General features: G+C 44.9%; 1 protein-coding gene across 10 annotated transcripts in view; it reads right to left on the bottom strand.

The window, feature by feature from the left end:
* Positions 1–635: 635 nt before the first annotated feature.
* Positions 636–20,567, bottom strand: part of LOC110490082 (DISP complex protein LRCH3) — a 78,924-nt gene continuing 58,992 nt past the window's right edge. For 2 of the 10 annotated variants that reach the window (XM_036944373.1, XM_036944376.1), the window contains 7 exons: positions 18,364–18,417; positions 14,723–14,756; positions 11,460–11,573; positions 10,433–10,533; positions 9,995–10,132; positions 9,584–9,661; positions 8,446–9,037 (listed from right to left, as the gene is read on the bottom strand). In XM_036944373.1, coding sequence (XP_036800268.1) covers positions 8,837–9,037; positions 9,584–9,661; positions 9,995–10,132; positions 10,433–10,533; positions 11,460–11,573; positions 14,723–14,756; positions 18,364–18,417 — 720 coding nt within the window. In that variant the 3' untranslated portion in view covers positions 8,446–8,836. Of the gene's footprint in view, positions 2,939–8,445; positions 9,038–9,583; positions 9,662–9,994; positions 10,133–10,432; positions 10,534–11,459; positions 11,574–14,722; positions 14,760–18,363; positions 18,418–20,567 lie in introns of those variants that run through there. The other 8 variants (XM_036944372.1, XM_036944375.1, XM_036944377.1 and 5 more) reach the window with 7 other exon arrangements.

The raw sequence follows: 20,567 nt of genomic DNA on the forward strand, positions 1-20,567 counted from the left end.
AGAGATGGTTGTCCTTCTGGAAGGTTCTCCCATCTCCACAGAGGAACTCAGGAGCCTTGTCAGAATGACCATCGAGTTCTTGGTCACCTCCCTTAAGAATAATGGAGGCCACTATGTTTTTGGGGACCTTCAATGCTGCAGACATTTTTTGGTACTCTTCCCCAGATCTGTGAGTCAACACAATCCTGTCTCGGAGCTCTACGGACAATTTCTTCGACCTCATGGTTTGGTTTTTGCTTTAACATGCACTGTCAACTGTGGGACCTTATATAGACAGGTGTGTGCCTTTCCAAATCATGTCCTATCAAGTAGTAGAAACATCTCAAGGATGATCAATGAAAACAGGATGCACCTGAGCTCAATTTCGAGTCTCATAGCAAAAGATCTGAAAAGTTATGTAAATAAGATATTTAATTTAAAAAACTGCTTCCTCTTGGTTAATATGGGGTATTGTGTGTAGATTGATGAGGTGAAAAAAAATATTGTATGTTTTAGAATAAGGCTGTGGATATTAAAGATAGCTAGCAATATGTTAGCCAGTGGAGGCTGCTGAGGGGAGGACGGCTCATAATAATGGCTGGAATGGAGCAAATGGAATGGCAACAAATCATGTGTTTCATACCATTCCATGTATTCCGCTCCAGCCATTACAACAAGCCTGTCCTCCCAAATTAAGGCGCCACCAACCTCATTTGATGTTCAAAATAAGTCAAACTGAAAAAGTCACAACCGAAACAATTGATACCATGGAGAGATAGAGGTTTCATTTTTGACTATGCCATTATGGCGTCTGTGACAGCACCGGCAGTGCCATTGAGGCCATCTTCATTTAAAGTTGCATGTGCCATGATCTACCAACTGAGCTACAGAGGACCACCATGTGCCCACTCAAAAAGTGTGCATTATACAACATTTAGGAGTAAATTGAAAGCCTGACTGAGTCCCCCTCAAGACCACATTCGGTCTTTAACTTGTCATGGTCTCAACCTCACTGGGTCTGGATCTTGGGACCAAAGTCCTGGTATAAATCTTGGCCTTGGCTTCTGGATATTACCTTACTCGTGGGTTTACAAACAATAGGCAACCCAATTTGAGGAAGCCCTCTGATCATTGGCTGATCACTTCCAAACCCATAGGAATCCCCACACAGTTGACTACTTTTAAATAGTGGAAGCCCTCTGGCAATGTCTATACTGAAACGAGTTATATCTTTCGGAGTCCTCCATTTATGTCTATGATTGACACCCTTGCCAAAATTGTTATTTTGTCAATTTTGTTTGCAAATGATTTCTCCAATGAATCTATAATAGAAGGTTAATCAAAATGATCACTATTGTGCATGGTTCTTCCTTTATTGCAACTTTTTCACTATGTTTCGGAATAACACTTTTTTGGGGGGGTGTAAGGTAAATTCAGATAAATATTTCAAATATGCAATACAAACAAAGTGTGTGAGTCGTATATATGTCTACCTGAAATATGTTGGAAGACGTGTGCTGAAAGTTGGGGGAAAATAGGATACAAATGTGATTAATTTTTTTGTCCCAGTTTACACCACTTCTGTATAATGTATAATACAAAACATTAAGAAAACCTGCTTTTTCCATGACCAACTGACCAGGTGAAAGCTGATCCTTTATTAAATCCACTTCAATCAGTGTAGATGAAGGCGAGGAGACAGGTTAAAGAAGGAGTTTTAAGACAATTGAGACATGGATTGTGTATGTGTGCCATTCAGAGGGTGAATGGGCAAGAAGATATTTAAGTGCCTTTGAACGGGGTATGGTAGTAGGTGCCAGGCTCACCGGTTTATGTCAAGAACTGCAACTATGCTGGGTTTTTTACACTACAGTTTCCAGTGTGTATCAAGAATGGTTCATCCAGCCAACTTGACAACTGTGGGAAGCATTGGAGTCAACATGGGCCAGCATCCCTGTAGAATGCTTTCGACACCTTGTCGAGTCCAGGCCCTGACGAATTGAGGCTGTTCTAAGGTCAAAAAGGGGTGCAACTGAATATTAGGAAGGTGTTCGTAATGTTTTGTACACATTTTGAGAAAGTATAAAGCGTAGAGATTCCCAGAGCGCCCTCTCCCTCTCTAATCCAGCATTGGTTTTGATTCAGCCAGCTCGTGATTTGACCACAAAACAACAATAAAAAAAAGACACGTTCATTTAATAACAGCCATTTTAAGTGTTGGCAGCATCAATGTTCCCATGACGACAGACCACCACCGTTATTGTTGCTCTTTGTAGCACATGACCATAAAAGGTTACTTAGGCAACCGACAACTTGCTAGTCTCCTAACCCTTCCCCATACACCCACCCAACCCCTCTGACATGCAAGGATCTAACATGTGAAAGTAAAAGGAATATGAAAAATAAGATGAAATAATAATAATAGAAAATAAAACAACCCCTACTGAACATAGATAAGAGGATGGAGAGAGAATGACTAATAATAGAAAATAAAAAACCCTCTTACTCGCCGTCCAACTGACCGTTTGGGACAATCTCGGTTGTTCATCTGTTCGTCCGTCAGTCTTTAGAGGCTGCAAGTCGTAAGCAGTCTGTGTGAGGACACAGTGGAAGAGACAGTCATCCCTTTCTTTGACATACTCGTGCTCCCTCATCTCTCTTCATTGGGGAAGACCTGTCTGGGAAGGCTGGGTGACCCTGTATGGTTGAGGGGGCGGGGGAGGGGGTCGAGAGGGAAAGCCATATAATGTACATTCGGAGAGCGAGAGGGTGGGTCCTGTGTCTGTCCATCCATGAGCGAGTGTGGAACTCTGCTGCCCTACATGGCCAGAGGGTTAGTGGTGGTGGCAGGGGAGGTTGTGTATTTGGGCGGGGCCAGCTCCAGGAGCGCACGCACCGTCCCAGCCACCAGGGGGAGCCCTCTCTCCTCCAGGATGTGGAGGGGCAGGCACAGCTGGGTCTAAGGCCAGATGAAGAGCACACGCACACAGACGACAAAGGGAGGAGGGAAAACGGGAGAACAAAAAAGGGTATGTCAATGGATGGGCAAATAATAACAAAAACTACCAAAAGATAACAGAAATCAACACAAATGGAAAGAAACTCAACATAAGATGGAAAAGGAGGTGAATGGGATCCAAACGGCATGACCTTGAGGAGAGCAGGGAAGCGGAGCAGGGAAGCGGAGCAGGGAGCAGGTGTGCAAACACAGGCACAGGGTTACAATAAGTAGGGACTTGTGCACTGAGACACCCACTGAACAACATATCCCACAGGAGAGAGAGAACAAGCTGAAGACAAGCAGAAGTAGCGAGGAGAGAAGACAGGCGGCAAAGAGGAAGGAAGTGACACCAAATATTTGGTTCATTTTATTGTGAAAGGAGGAGTTCTGGGAAAGAGTTGAAAGGTCAACAACAGAAGACACAGGAGAGATAGGCACGTTGTTACACACACTGGAAGCAAACAGACCACTGACAGAGAACATTCACACCGCTCTTCAGAGCCAGAGGAGACATAACTCCTTGTCATTCAGCATAGACCAACAACAAACTACATACACAGCCTGCGTCCCCCGAATGCCACCCTATTCCCCATTGAGTGCACTACTTTTAACCAGGGGGCACATAGGAATCTGATTAAAAGTGGTGCACTATAAAGAATAGGGTCCCATTTGGAACAAACTAGATTCACTCGCTCTCTCTCACAAAATATGTGCTTCGTCTTTGTATAGAACGGTATAAGAGCACTCATTGCTAAATACAGTGCCTTCAGAAAGTATTCGCACCCCTTGACTTTTTCCACATTTTGTTGTGTTACCGCCAGAATGTAAAATTGATAACATTTTTTCCCCACTGGAACACACACATAATACCCCACAATGTTACAGTGGAATTATGTTTATAATTAAAAATGAAACACTGAAATCAATAAGTAAGTATTCAACCCCGTTGTTATGGCACCTAAATAAGTTCAGGAGAAAATTTTTACTTAAAACAAGTCACAGAGACTCAATCTATGTGCAATAATAGTGTTTAACATGATTTTTGAATCACTACCTCATCTCTGTACCCCACACATACAATCATCAGTCTATGTAGAGCAGTGATTTCAAACCGATTCGACCACAAAAACCAGGGAGATTTTCCAATGCCTCAAAGGACACCTTTTGATAGATGGGTAAAAAAACAACACAAAAACCCCCGCAGACATTGGATATCCCTTTGAGTATGGTAAAGGTAAACTTAGGACTGTGTATTCAATAAACCCAGTCACTACAAAGATACAGGCTTTCTTCAGTTTTTATGAAGAAAGCCTGTAACATCACATTTACATAAGTATTCAGACCCTTTACTCAGTACTTTGTTGAAACACCTTTGGCAGCGATTACAGCCTCAAGTCTTCTTTGATATGATGCTAAAAGCTTGGCACATCTGTATTTGGGGAGTTTCTCCCCATTCCTCTCTGCATATCCTCTCAAGCTCTGTTAGGTTAGATGGGGAGCGTTTCTACACAGCTATTTTCAGGTCTCTCCAGAGATGTTCGATCGGGTTCAAGTCTATGCTCTGGCTGGGCCACTCAAGGACATTCAGAGACTTGTCCCTTCCCCAGATCTGTGCCTCGACACAATCCTGTCTCGGAGCTCTATGGACAATTCCTTCGACCTTATGACTTTGTTTTTGCTCTGATATGCACTGTCAACTGTGAGACCTTAATATAGACTGGCGTGTGCCTTTCCAAATAATGTCCAATCAATTGAATTTACCACAGGTGGACTCCAATCAAGTTGTAGAAACATCTAAAAGACAATCCATGGAAACAGGATGCACCTAAACTCAGGTTCTGAATACTTACGGTTTATGTAAAAAAAAAATGACAAACATTTCTAAAAACTGGTTTTCGCTTTGTCATTATGGGGTATTGTGTGTAGATTGATGAGAAAAAAAAAATCATTTTTAGAATAAGGCTGTACGTAACACCTGGAAACAGCCAAGGGGTCTGAATACTTTCCGAATGCACTGTATTAGGGTTTTATTTTTCAGATTTTTGTTCTCCCACTTTGACAGTGTATTTTGTGTAGATTGTAGACAAAAAAAAATTACAATTAAAGCCATTTTAATCCCACTTTGTGACAAAATGTGGAAAAAGTCAAGGGGTGTGAAAACTTTCGGAAGGCACTGTAGTCCTGCCATATCCTGGGGCTGATTGTTACCACAGCTTGTGCCTACATAGACTGGTCCCAGGTGTGTTTGTGCCATCTTACCGCACAAACAGATCTGGAACCAGGCTAGTGTTAACCCCATTCATCACACACCACAGAGACACAAAATGGGGGTAGAGTGACGTTGCCCCTAGACAGTGACCTGGGTCAGTTTAGCATTTGACCTAATAAAGGTTAAAGACAAAGTGAAACATTGTAGTAAGTTAAAAGGGATTTTGATAACCAAACGTGATAAAGCAAGTTCAAACCCTTAAACCAGTAACAAAAAAAATAAATAGAAAATTGCCTCATTGACTACTGCGTGCCGCCATCTTCATAACGTGTCATCAATGACATCACTTGAATGTTTCGTCTGACAGGCATGCCAGATTACAATGCATAAAAATGTTTTCATTTTGACAAGAAAAATTAGAAGAAAATAAGTGCCTCTTAGAAGGCTATCCGGTTAGAAATTAGCCAGGTAACATGGCTTGAACAATTGTACTTGGGAGTATGGCTAGACAGTACACTGTCATTCTCTCAGCACATATCCAAGCTACAGGCTAAGGTAAAATCTAGAGTTGGTTTCCTCTATCGTAATCGCTCCTCTTTCACCCAAACTAACCTGATTCAGATGACCATCCTACCCATGCTAGACAACGGGGACGTAATGTATAGATCGGCAAGTAAGGGTGCTCTCAAGCGGCTAGATGTTCTTTACCATTCGGCCATCAGATTTGCCACCAATGCTCCTTATAGGACACATCCCTGTACTCTATACTCCTCTGTAAACTGGTCATCTCTGTGTACCTGTCGCAAGACCCACTGGTTGATTCTTATTTATTAAACCTTCTCAGGCCTCACTCCCTCCTATCTGAGATACCTACTGCAGCCCTCATCCTCCACGTACAACACTCATTCTGTTAAAGGTCCCCAAAGCACATACATCCCTGGGTCGCTCATCTTTTCAGTTTGCTGCAGCTAGCGACTGGAACGAGCTGCAACAAACACTCAAACTGGACAGTTTTATCTCCATCTCTTCATTCAAAGACTCAATCATGGACACTCTTACTGACACTTGTGGTTGCTTAACATGATGCATTGTTGTCTACCGTGTTTGTGCAGGTACCATGGGGTGATGTTGTCATGATGTGTTGCTACTAAGTTGTGCTGTCATGTGTTTCTGCCATGTTGTGTAGTTGTCTCTTTCGTCGTGATGTGTGTTTTGTCCTACATTATTATTTTGAATCCCCCGTTCTCACAGGATGTCCTTTTGCCTCTTGGTAGGCAGTCATTGTAAATAAGAACTTGTTCTTAACGGACTTGCGTAGTTAAATAATCTACTTATACACTGTGCAAGTTGGGCTATCATAGCTAGGTAGCTACCAAAACCACGCCAAGCTCAGCTATCATTGATTAATATTTTGTTAGTTAGCTAGCTAGTGATGTTATAAGAACAGCTTGCGACAGTGCAGTATTTCATGATGGATACTGGCAGCATCATATGGTAAGTCTGACTACTAGATGCTGGACATTTAACAACCTACATGTCTGTAGCTAACGTTAGCTTCCATGAACTGAATACTTGATTTACTAGTCAGCTGTTTCTAGCCCAGCTAGCCTCGCTCAGGTTTGGCACATCGTAAGTCCCTCACTGCAAACCATATTGAATACTGTTTTATGCATTGTGTACACCATGTGCCTACAAAAGTGACTATTGTTGTGGGCACTACCATGTGGTTAGCTAAGCTTTTTGCTCTTACCTAGCTTGATGGCTAACAGTACGATCGATGTCCGTCTAAACTACTGTAATGTTTAACACAGCTAGACCTTGCTCGCTGAATGAACATAAAAACGTGCAATTGGTTTATTGACTGGACTATACAAGTTTATTCAATACTAGCTAACTGCTTTGCTATTGTGGGCATCATGTATTTAGCTCCGATGTCCCTTGCCCATGTGAAAATCACTTATGTAGCCTACAACTGACTGAGCTCAAAAACTTATGCAAGTGGATTTTTTTGACAGGACTATACAGGCTTGTCAACATGATTGTTAATATTTTATTGTTGTTCCATCTCAAATTGGTAGTTGTAGCTTTTCGTTTATTCACTTCACATCAGTCTTGATCAAAAAGCCATGCGGTACAGTTCGGCAGCGGACGCTCTACCATTCCCATGACGTTTTCTCAATATGGCTGTGGCCACATATTTTCCAAGCTTGTGCTAGGTGCTCTAAAACCTATCATATGCTTTAAAAGCATTTTCATAACATCATGTTCAACAACGTTACCTAATGTCGACATGTAAAATGTAGGTTGATTTGAGCATTTCAGTTCCACTAAGGTTAGGATTGGGGAAGGGGAAGCTGATCCTAGATCTGTACCTAGGGGTAACATCACCCCGAAGCCACAAAATGAGCATTAGGACAGAGGGGGGCTCGATCACAGACAGTCAAGGAGAAAAAGGTACCTGTAGGTTACTTGATTGTGCGTCAGCAAGGACTCAAAGGCTTACAAATGACCCTCGGCTACCTGCTCTCTTCTTGATTAGGCAAAAACGTCCGACTGACTTTGCAGCTAAGGCTAAGCCATGTTCGAGTCAGGCGTTGATTGGTCAGATTACTCGTGGTTGGTTCTTCTCAGGGGCAGTCGGGGAGGAGGAAGCACGGAGGCTACATATGACAAGACTTTGATGTTATCTATTTTGGGTGGGAAGGTTCCATCTAAAAAACACACGCACACACGTCGGCAGGCGGACAAACTTAAGGCACAGAAGGAGGTTCAGTAGGTAGGTCCAGTAGCAGACAGCTCATTGACAACCCAGCAACCTCCAGGGTCTCGCTGTGTCAGTATATGACAGATTGGTAACAAGGGAGCATTGAAGGTTCACCTTGCCACTCCTTGATTGGAAGCAAGTAACCTTCCCCAACAAACAACTGCAACAACAAAATATAAAACCTACTATATGGTATTTGGCATATGGAGTTGTTCGCTTTTCAGTGGATGGCAAACCAGGCAGTGGCGAGCGCTCCTCTTTGTTATGGTAAAGTGGGACAGAGAGGTCCACTCTCATTCTTGTGTTTTTCCCTTGTTGAGTTCTGCTGCGTCTGAATGGATACCGCTGTGGTGATGGGAGTCAGCGCATGTGTGTGTATGAGTGGTGGAGAGCCAGCATGTGTGTGTACGAGTGGTGTGTGAGCGAGCATGTGTGTGTACTAGTGGTGGAGAGCGAGCATGTGTGTGTACGAGTGGTGTGTGAGCGAGCATGTGTGTGTACGAGTGGTGGAGAGCCAGCATGTGTGTGTACGAGTGGTGGAGAGCCAGCATGTGTGTGTACGAGTGGTGGAGAGCCAGCATGTGTGTGTACGAGTGGTGGAGAGCCAGCATGTGTGTGTACGAGTGGTGGAGAGCCAGCATGTGTGTGTACGAGTGGTGGAGAGCCAGCATGTGTGTGTACGAGTGGTGGAGAGCCAGCATGTGTGTACGAGTGGTGGAGAGCCAGCATGTGTGTACGAGTGGTGGAGAGCCAGCATGTGTGTACGAGTGGTGGAGAGCCAGCATGTGTGTGTACGAGTGGTGGAGAGCCAGCATGTGTGTGTACGAGTGGTGGAGAGCGAGTCGGTAAAGTGAGAAAGGGGTTGTGCGTCCAGACAGACAGTTCAGAGGTGGGGCACCAGGTGGCAGTACAGGGCACACAGTACAGACATGATGGACAGATAGAAGAGGGCGAAGCCTGCCAGCTGGGCCAGGGGAGAAGGCATTAGGAGGGGGGGAGGAGCCATGGAGAGCAGGACCCCCAGCGTCCCGTAAACACAGCCTCCCCGGCCATCCAGAACCTCCTCCACTGTGCACAGCCTCTCCTGTCCCATGGGACATGAAGTAGGGGAGAGAATCGGCAGGCAAAGGATACAATTAAATAGATAGGGGAGATGTGTGTTTGGACGGACAGATGGAAGATGATTTTGAGGGGGAAGTGTTACGGTTAAAAGAAAGAAGAGCGGAGGAGCAGAAAGAGAAAGTTACTGTTAGGAACAGGCAAGCGGCTCTCCAAGTCAAGTTTACAAAAGCTCTGCAGGTTGCCAGTATGTCAGTTGAGTTAGCTGGAGTCAACTGATAAAAAGAGCAAGGACAGAACTATGCTAAACTTTAGTGTTGATACAAAAAGCACTCCGTACAAGAAATCTTATGACCGAAGAGAAAAACCTGCACTGAAAGTAGCCTTTAGGTATTTAACTAAATTGGTGAGGTCACCGTCTGCTGCTAGCAAATTAAAATCTGAAGAACAGTCAGTCAGTACAGGTTCTCTTGTATCATATGCTTTACCCATAACAAACACACAGACGTTTTAGCATGAAGTCTAGTGAGTTGTATGCCATTCCTTTATTCAACTAGTGTGAAGGTCTTACCTGTGGAACCCCGATCCTGCGACACGCCTCCAGAAAGTTCTCCACGTTCCGCCGACACTTGGCCATCGTCAGTTTGGGCTTGATGGACAGAGACAGAACGGGGACAATGGTAAGCACAACGACAGCGGCTTGTCTCAAATGGCGCCCTATTACCTGTATAGTGCACTACTTTTGACCAGGGCCTACGGTCACAGTGGTGCACTATGTAGGGAATAGGGTGCCATTCGGGACAAAAGCAGTGTCTGATCATAACCCCAATGCAAATGTATGGCAAAGTAAAAAGGAGCATTGTTGTATTGATATGCTTGAAGTGTAGTGTTCCTGACTGACTAAATTCATTCTGAAACTGACATCACTAATGCACGTATGGTATGCACGCACAGCACACGCATAGTGTACACACAAACTCACCACAGCAGGGGAGGGCACATGGATGCTGGGTACGGATCGCGGCCGCACGTGATTAGCCAGATGGCAGAGGACGACCCCGTCGGTCAGTGCTGCTCCCAGGTCGCTGGGCAAGGACACTTTCAGACGCGACTCTATGTTCTACAAAATAGAGCAGGACACAATTACAGGGGGATCAGCACATGTAGGGACAGGAGCTTTTCCTGACCTTGTGATCCGACCAGGGCTCATAAAGCATCTCAGAGTAGGAGTACTGATCTAGGATCAGGTCTCGGGTCCATCTAATTGTACTCATTATGATCTGAAAGGAAAGACTGATTCTAGTTCAGCACTTCTACTTTGAAATGCTTTATGAATACGGACCAAGGAACCCAGTAGAAACTCCAGCCTCTAATGGCTTGGTCAAAAGGGGGGAGAATCTGTTTGTCGGGTGTTGTTCACCTTCCGCAGTTGCTCCACCAGAGCAGCCTCCTCTCCCATGGGGACTTGAGGCTGGGTAGGGGTCACCTCTTCAGGCTCTGGCCTGGGGGCGGCACCATCACCTGGTGGGGAAGGCAGAACCAGACAGGCTCAAACATTCACATACAAGATCAAAAGCTGGTGAAAGCAGAATGGGTGCTAATCATTTATCCTGAAGAGGGTGAAGTCCAGTTCTCTACAGATACAATGGCATGATCAGACACATGGCAAACAATTCAGAAGACAAACTACAGCAGACAGGCGGGCGGAACTCTACAGCAGACAGGCGGGCGGAACTCTACAGCAGACAGGCGGGCGGAACTCTACAGCAGACAGGCGGGCGGAACTCTACAGCAGACAGGCGGGCGGAACTCTACAGCAGACAGGCGGGCGGAACTCTACAGCAGACAGGGGGCGGAACTCTACAGCAGACAGGGGGCGGAACTCTACAGCAGACAGGCGGGCGGAACTCTACAGTAGACAGGCGGGCGGAACTCTACAGCAACAGACGGGCGGAACGCTACAGCAACAGACGGGCGGAACGCTACAGCAACAGACGGGCGGAACGCTACAGCAACAGACGGGCGGAACTCTACAGCAACAGACGGGCGGAACGCTACAGCAACAGATGGGCGGAACTCTACAGCAAGACGGAAGTCTGACAGCACTCAAACAGATGGGATCAGAAAACCAACAGAGCTGATCATACATAAGTCAAAAAGCAGACAATTTCCCCTCCCCCATTTAAAACATAGAAATCTGTCCATATTGAAAATGATTACCCACCGCCCCCCTTCTATTTTGTTCAACTATCTACAGTGTCTCTCAGTGACTTTGCAGGATCCCATCCAGACATGTCTATCAGCCCAGACACAGTTACCAGAACAATGTCACATACGACACTCAATTGTGACATGCGCATTGCACGCTCAAGAGGAACTAACACTCTCTTCTGAAAGCTCGCAAGGCCATGCAGCCAAGATCCAGAGGTTGTGATCCGGTGACATACCTCTCCTCTGCTCTTCCTTCTGGCTGAGGCGAAACAAGAAGCTGTCTGGCCGCTGGGCGGGCCCCTGGCAGGAGGGCGGGGCAACAGGGCCGGGGTAAGAAGGTGAATGGAGGGCTGCAAGCAGAACAGGATGTGAGCAGGTGGGAGAGTGGCAGAGTTTTTTTTTAAATTATTTTTTTTTATTTCACCTTTAGGCTAGTTGAGAACAAGTTCTCATTTGCAACTGCGACCTGGCCAAGATAAGGCATAGCAGTGTGAACAGACAACACAGAGTTACACATGGAGTAAACAATTAACAAGTCAATAACACAGTAGAAAAAAGGGGAGTCTATATATACATTGTGTGCAAAAGGCATGAGAAGGTAGGCAAATAATTACAATTATGCAGATTAACACTGGAGTGATAAATGATCAGATGGTTATGTAAAGGTAGAGATATTGGTGTGCAAAAGAGCAGAAAAATAAATAAATAAAAACAGTATGGGGATGAGGTAGGTGAAAATGGGTGGGCTATTTACCAATAGACTATGTACAGCTGCAGCGATCGGTTAGCTGCTCAGATAGCAGATGTTTGAAGTTGGTGAGGGAGATAAAAGTCTCCAACTTCAGCGATTTTTGCAATTCGTTCCAATCACAGGCAGCAGAGAACTGGAACGAAAGGCGGCCAAATGAGGTGTTGGCTTTAGGGATGATCAGTGAGATACACCTGCTGGAGCGCGTGCTACGGATGGGTGTTGCCATCGTAACCAGTGAACTGAGATAAGGCGGAGCTTTACCTAGCATGGACTTGTAGATGACCTGGAGCCAGTGGGTCTGGCGACGAATATGTAGCGAGGGCCAGCCGACTAGAGCATACAAGTCGCAGTGGTGGGTGGTATAAGGTGCTTTAGTGACAAAACGGATGCCACTGTGATAAACTGCATCCAGTTTGCTGAGTAGAGTGTTGGAAGCAATTTTGTAGATGACATCGCCGAAGTCGAGGATCGGTAGGATAGTCAGTTTTACTAGGGTAAGTTTGGCGGCGTGAGTGAAGGAGGCTTTGTTGCGGAATAGAAAGCCGACTCTTGATTTGATTTTCGATTGGAGATGTTTGATATGGGTCTGGAAGGAGAGTTTAGAGTCTAGCCAGACACCTAGGTACTTATAGATGTCCACATATTCAAGGTCGGAACCATCCAGGGTGGTGATGCTGGTCAGGCGTGCGGGTGCAGGCAGCGAACGGTTGAAAAGCATGCATTTGGTTTTACTAGCGTTTAAGAGCAGTTGGAGGCCACGGAAGGAGTGCTGTATGGCATTGAAGCTCGTTTGGAGGTTAGATAGCACAGTGTCCAAGGACGGGCCGGAAGTATATAGAATGGTGTCGTCTGCGTAGAGGTGGATCAGGGAATCGCCCGCAGCATGAGAAACATCATTGATATATACAGAGAAAAGAGTCGGCCCGAGAATTGAACCCTGTGGCACCCCCATAGAGACTGCCAGAGGACCGGACAGCATGCCCTCCGATTTGACACACTGAACTCTGTCTGCAAAGTAATTGGTGAACCAGGCAAGGCAGTCATCCGAAAAACCGAGGCTACTGAGTCTGCCAATAAGAATACGGTGATTGACAGAGTCGAAAGCCTTGGCAAGGTCTATGAAGACGGCTGCACAGTACTGTCTTTTATCGATGGCGGTTATGATATCGTTTAGTACCTTGAGCGTGGCTGAGGTACACCCGTGACCGGCTCGGAAACCAGATTGCACAGCGGAGAAGGTACGGTGGGATTCAAGATGGTCAGTGATCTGTTTGTTGACTTGGCTTTCGAAGACCTTAGATAGGCAGGGCAGGATGGATATTGGTCTGTAACAGTTTGGGTCCAGGGTGTCGCCCCCTTTGAAGAGGGGGATGACTGCGGCAGCTTTCCAATCCTTGGGGATATCAGACGATATGAAAGAGAGGTTGAACAGGCTGGTAATAGGGGTTGCGACAATGGCGGCGGATAGTTTCAGGAATAGAGGGTCCAGATTGTCAAGCCCAGCTGATTTGTACGGGTCCAGGTTTTGCAGCTCTTTCAGAACATCTGCTATCTGGATTTGGGTAAAGGAGAACCTGGAGAGGCTTGGGCGAGTAGCTGCGGGGGGGGGGGGAGCTGTTGGACGAGGTTGGAGTAGCCAGGCGGAAGGCATGGCCAGCCGTTGAGAAATGCTTGTTGAAGTTTTCGATAATCATGGATTTATCGGTGGTGACCGTGTTACCTAGCCTCAGTGCAGTGGGCAGCTGGGAGGAGGTGCTCTTGTTCTCCATGGACTTCACAGTGTCCCAGAACTTTTTGGAGTTGGAGCTACAGGATGCAAACTTCTGCCTGAAGAAGTTGGCTTTAGCTTTCCTGACTGACTGTGTGTATTGGTTCCTGACTTCCCTGAACAGTTGCATATCGCGGGGACTGTTCGATGTTAGTGCAGTCCGCCACAGGATGTTTTTGTGCTGGTCGAGGGCAGTCAGGTCTGGAGTGAACCAGGGGCTATATCTGTTCTTAGTTCTGCATTTTTTGAACGGAGCATGCTTATCTAAAATGGTGAGGAAGTTACTTTTAAAGAAAGACCAGGCATCCTCAACTGACGGGATGAGGTCAATGTCCTTCCAGGATACCCGGGCCAGGTCGATTAGAAAGGCCTGCTCACAGAAGTGTTTTAGGGAGCGTTTGACAGTGATGAGGGGTGGTCGTTTGACTGCGGCTCCGTAGCGGATACAGGCAATGAGGCAGTGATCGCTGAGATCCTGGTTGAAGACAGCGGAGGTGTATTTGGAGGGCCAGTTGGTCAGGATGACGTCAATGAGGGTGCCCTTGTTTACAGAGTTAGGGTTGTACCTGGTGGGTTCCTTGATGATTTGAGTGAGATTGAGGGCATCTAGCTTAGATTGTAGGACTGCCGGGGTGTTAAGCATATCCCAGTTTAGGTCACCTAACAGAACAAACTCTGAAGCTAGATGGGGGGCGATCAATTCACAAATGGTGTCCAGGGCACAGCTGGGAGCTGAATAGACCGTGGAGTAAAATCCTTTCAGATCCACAGGAACGTCTAGGGGGTAGTGGTCAATTTGGAATACAGAAATTAGTAAATTAGTAAGGAGAGGGAGGAGTGTGTTGGAAGCCGCTCAAGTTCACAGCCATTTATAATCTGGTTTCCCTGGAAGCCAGTGGGACAAGCTGCACCGAACAGTGTATGGCAGCCGTGATGTAACCGTAGAGGGAAATGGAGGAATAGTGTGACTGGTGTCTTACCCATGGGAGACAGGGAGGAGCAGCGATCCTCGCCCTGCTGAGTGGCCAGTCGAGTCCCAGCGGAGGGCAAACAGAGGGAGAGAGAGAGAGTTCATTTCATTTGAGTCAAGACAAAAACACCAGCATTCATGCATATACAGTTCCCTCAACAATACTCCGGTCTCACACCTCCTTTGACACCAGAGATGTAATGGGGAAGGGAAAAGGCCTGTAAACATCACTCGACTGTTTGGTGTTTACAGACCTATCTTTTAGCGCGACAACAAAGATGGGCAACTGTTACATAAGAGAGGGTGGACTGTGGGCATAGAGCCATGAAGCTCTCTGGCTGCAGGTAGGTAGAGTGGCCCTTAGTTATTATAAGCTGACTATCATATTCATGGATTGTAGAGGTCGACCGATTAATTAGGGCCAATTTCAAGTTTTCATAACAATCGGTTATACGGCATTTTTGGACGCAGATTATGGCCGATTACATTGCGCTCCACGAGGAGACTGGGTGGCAGGCTTACTACCTGTTATGCGAGTGCAGCAAGGAGCCTAGGTACAGTGCCTTGCGAAAGTATTCGGCCCCCTTGAACTTTGCGACCTTCTGCCACATTTCAGGCTTCAAACATAAAGATATAAAACTCTATTTTTTTGTGAAGAATCAACAACAAGTGGGACACAATCATGAAGTGGAACGACATTTATTGGATATTTCAAACTTTTTTAACAAATCAAAAACTGAAAAATTGGGCGTGCAAAATTATTCAGCCCTTTTACTTTCAGTGCAGCAAACTCTCTCCAGAAGTTCAGTGAGGATCTCTGAATGATCCAATGTTGACCTAAATGACTAATGATGATAAATACAATCCACCTGTGTGTAATCAAGTCTCCGTATAAATGCACCTGCACTGTGACAGTCTCAGAGGTCCGTTAAAAGCGCAGAGAGCATCATGAAGAACAAGGAACACACCAGGCAGGTCCGAGATACTGTTGTGAAGAAGTTTAAAGCCGGATTTGGATACAAAAAGATTTCCCAAGCTTTAAACATCCCAAGGAGCACTGTGCAAGCGATAATATTGAAATGGAAGGAGTATCAGACCACTGCAAATCTACCAAGACCTGGCCGTCCCTCTAAACTTTCAGCTCATACAAGGAGAAGACTGATCAGAGATGCAGCCAAGAGGCCCATGATCACTCTGGATGAACTGCAGAGATCTACAGCTGAGGTGGGAGACTCTGTCCATAGGACAACAATCAGTTGTATATTGCACAAATCTGGCCTTTATGGAAGAGTGGCAAGAAGAAAGCAATTTCTTAAAGATATCCATAAAAAGTGTTGTTTAAAGTTTGCCACAAGCCACCTGGGAGACACACCAAACATGTGGAAGAAGGTGCTCTGGTCAGATGAAACCAAAATTGAACTTTTTGGCAACAATGCAAAACATTATGTTTGGCGTAAAAGCTACACAGGCCATCACCCTGAACACACCATCCCCACTGTCAAACAGACCTGAGACTGGGACGGAGATTTGTCTTCCAACAAGACAATGATCCAAAACATAAAGCAAAATCTACAATGGAATGGTTCAAAAATAAACATATCCAGGTGTTAGAATGGCCAAGTCAAAGTCCAGACCTGAATCCAATCGAGAATCTGTGGAAAGAACTGAAAACTTCTGTTCACAAATGCTCTCCATCCAACCTCACTGAGCTCAAGCTGTTTTGCAAGGAGGAATGGGAAAAAATGTCAGTCTCTCGATGTGCAAAACTGATAGAGACATACCCCAAGCGACTTACAGCTGTAATCGCAGCAAAAGGTGGCGCTACAAAATATTAACTTAAGGGGGCTGAATAATTTTGCACGCCCAATTTTTCAGTTTTTGATTTGTTAAAAAAGTTTGAAATATCCAATAAATGTCGTTCCACTTCATGATTGTGTCCCACTTGTTGTTGATTCTTCACAAAAAAATACAGTTTTATATCTTGCCAGGTCGCAATTGTAAATGAGAACTTGTTCTCAACTTGCCTACCTGGTTAAATAAAGGTAAAATAAATAAATAAAATAAATCTTTATGTTTGAAGCCTGAAATGTGGCAAAAGGTCGCAAAGTTCAAGGGGGCCGAATATTTTCGCAAGGCACTAAGTTGCTAGCTAGCAATAAACTTACCTTGTAAAAAAACAGCAATCAATCTTAAAATAATCACTAGTTATCTATACATGGTTGATGATATTACTAGCTTGTCCTGCATTGCATATAATCAATGTGGTGCCTGTTAATTTATCATTGAATTACAGCCTACTTCACCAAACGGGTGATGATTTAAGAGCATTCGCGAAAAAAGCACTGCCGTCGCACCAATGTACCTAACCATAAACATCAATGCCTTTCTTAAAATCAACACACAAGTATATAGTTTTAAATCTACATATTTAGTTAATATTGCCTGCTAACATGAATTTATTTTAACTAGGGAAATTGTGTCACTTCTCTTGCGTTCTGTGCAAGCAGAGTCAGGGTATGTGCAGCAGTTTGGGTCACCTGGCTCGTTGCAAACTGTGTGAAGACCATTTCTTCCTAACAAAGACCATAATTCATTTGCCAGAATTTTACATAATTATGCAACGTAACAGCAATATTTAGACTTAGGGATGCCACCCTTTCAATAAAATACGGAACGGTTCCGTATTTCACTGAAATAATAAACGTTTTGTTTTTGAAATAATAGTTTCCGGATTTGACCATATTAATGACCAAAGGCTCGTATTTCTGTGTTTATTATATTTAGTAGCGAAGTCTGAGTGGTGGTAGGCAGCAGCAGGCTCGTAACCATTCATTCAAACAGCACTTTCCTGCGTTTGCCGGCAGCATTGTGCTGTTTATGACTTCAAGCCTATCAACTCCCGAGATTAGGCTGGCAATACTAAAGTACCTATAAGAACATCCAATAGTCAAAGGTATATGAAGTAAAAATGGTAGAGAGAGAAATAGTCCTATAATTCCTATAACTACAACCTAAAACTTCTTACCTGGGAATATTGAAGACTCATGTTAAGAGGAACCACCAGCTTTCATATGTTCTCATGTTCTGAGCAAGGAACTAAAACGTTAGCTTTCTCACATGGCACATATTGCACTTTTACTTTCTTCTCCAACACTTTGTTTTTGCATTATCTAAACCAAATTGAACATGTTTCATTATTTATTTGAGACTAAATTAATTTGATTTTTGTATTATATTAAATTTAAATAAAATTGTTAATTCAGTATTGTTGTAATTGTCATCATTACAAATATATATATATAAATCGTCATCTGATTTTTTTGGTCCTCCAATATTCGGTATCGACGATGAAAAATAATAAAATCGGTCGATCTCTAATGGATTGGATTTATATACACCTAGTGTTTTGCTACTAGGTGCTCAAAGTGCTTTACATTGTACAGGGGAAACACCTCAGCTCACACCTGGGTGACGCCACGGCAGCCATTTTTCAAGGGAGAGCGCACCACACATGCGTGAGCCAAACCCTAACAATCACCTAACTGGCCCTGGGCCAGTGTTTTGCAACATGCTCTAACACCCAAAGTATAAGGAAATAAAGAGAAAGAGACAGAAGGGAGGTTGAAAAGAAGACGTGCAAGTTCGCAGTACCTGCAGTAGACACGTGGGGACGATATCTATGGACATCCCAGACCCGGAAAGAGACTGGGGTGGGGGGCACAAAAATATAAAGGAGAGAGACACTAAAGTAAAGCCAAAAGGTGGATTGAAGGATTTTTTAAAATAACATAAAATGTAACTCAAGAAAAATAAGATAAAGAGACTATTAAATGCTGAGAAAGGTCAAGAGAACATTGAGTACTATTCTGCTAATTGAGTAAGCACAGTGGAAACAGCATGCTGCACAGATAAGGGCAACAAAACAACAACCGTGTGTGTGGGTGTTTGCATTTGTGTGGTGGTACACTACATGACAAAAATGATGTGGACACCTGATACAACAGCCTCCACTCTTCTGGTTAGGCTTTCCACTAGATGTTGGAACATTGCTACGGGGACTTCAGCCACAAGAGCACGAGTGAGGTCGGGCACTGACGTTAGGTGTTTAGGCCGGGCTCGCAGTCGGCGTTCCACTTCATCTCAAAGGTGTTCGATGGTGTTGAGGTCAGGGCTCTATGCAGGCCAGTCAAGTTCTTCCACACCGATCGACAAACCATTTCAGTATGGACCTCACTTTGTGCATAGGGGCACTGTCATGCTGAAAAAGGAAAGGGCCTTCCCAAACTGTTGCCACAAAGTTGGAAGCACCAAATAGTCTAGAATGTCATTGTATGCTGTAGCGTTAAGATTTCCCTTCACTGGAACTAAGGGGCCTAGTCCGAACCATGAAAAACAGCCCCAGACCATTATTCCTCCTCAACCAAACTTTACAGTTGTCACTACGCATTGGGGCATTCCTCCTGGCATCCGCCAAACCCAGATACATCACTCCGGATAATCCGTTTCCACTGCTCCAGAGTCCAATGGCAGCGAGCTTTACACCACTCTAGCCGACGCTTGGCATTGCACATGCTGATCTTAAGGCTTGTGTGCGGCTGCTCGGCTATGGAAACCCATTTCATGAAGATCCCAACTAACAGTTATTGTGCTGACGTTGCTTCCAGAGGCAGTTTAGAACTTGGTAGTGAGTGTTGCGCTTCAGCACTAGGCTGCCCCGTTCTGTGAGCTCGTGTGGCCTAACACTTCGCGGCTAACAGCATTTACAGTTGACTGGGGCAGCTCTAGCAGGGTAGAAATTTGTCGAATGGACTTATTGGAAAGGTGGCATCCTATGACGGTGCCATGTTGAAAGTCACTGAGCTCTTCAGTGAGCTATTCCACTGCCAACAATTGTCTATGGAGATTACATGGCTGTTTGCTAGGTTTTATTCACCTGTCAGCAGCAGGTGTGGCTGAAATAGCCGGATACACTCATTTGAAGGGGTGTACACATACTTTTATATATATTTATACACAGTGCATTTGGAAGTATCCAGACCCCTTGACTTTTTCCACATTGGTACGCTTCAGCCTTGTTCTAAAATTTATTAATTTTTTTAAAATCATCAATTCACACACAATAACCCACAATGGCAGAGCAAAAACAGGTTTTTAGAATTATTTGCAAAGGTATTAAAAATAAAAACTGAAAAATCACATTTACATAAGTATTCATACCCTTTACTCAGTACTTTGTTGAAGCACCTTTGGCCGCGATTACAGCCTCAAGTCTTCTTGGGCATGACGCTACAAGCTTGGCACACCTGTATTTGGGGAGTTTCTCCCATTCTTCTCTGAAGATCCTCTGAAGCTCTGTCAGGTTGGACGGGGAGTGTCGCTGCACAGCTATTTTCAGGTCTCTCCAGAGATTTAAGTCTGTGCTCTGGCTGGACCCCTCAAGGACATTCAGAGATTTGTCCCTGCTGCTGAAAAACATCCCAACAGCATGATGCTGCCATGCTTCACCGTAGGGATGGTGCCAGGTGTCCTCCAGACGTGACGCTTGGTATTCAGGCCAGAGTGTTCAATCTTGGTTTCATCAGACCAGACAATATTGTTTCTCATAGTCAGAGTCCTTTAGGTGCTTTTTGGCAAACTCCAAGCGGGCTGTCATGTGCCTTTTACTGAGTGGCTGCCGTCTTGCCACTAACGTAAAGGCCTGATTGGTGGAGTGCTGCAGAGATGGTTGTCCTTCTGGAAGGTTCTCCCATTTCCACAGAGGAACTCTAGCTCTGTCAGAGTGACCATCGGGTAATTGATCATCTCCCTGACCAAGGCCCTTCTCCCACGATTGCTCAATATGGCCGGGCGGCCAG

Source organism: Oncorhynchus mykiss, chromosome 15 (genome assembly GCF_013265735.2).
Source record: "Oncorhynchus mykiss isolate Arlee chromosome 15, USDA_OmykA_1.1, whole genome shotgun sequence".
NCBI lineage: Eukaryota > Metazoa > Chordata > Actinopteri > Salmoniformes > Salmonidae > Oncorhynchus > Oncorhynchus mykiss.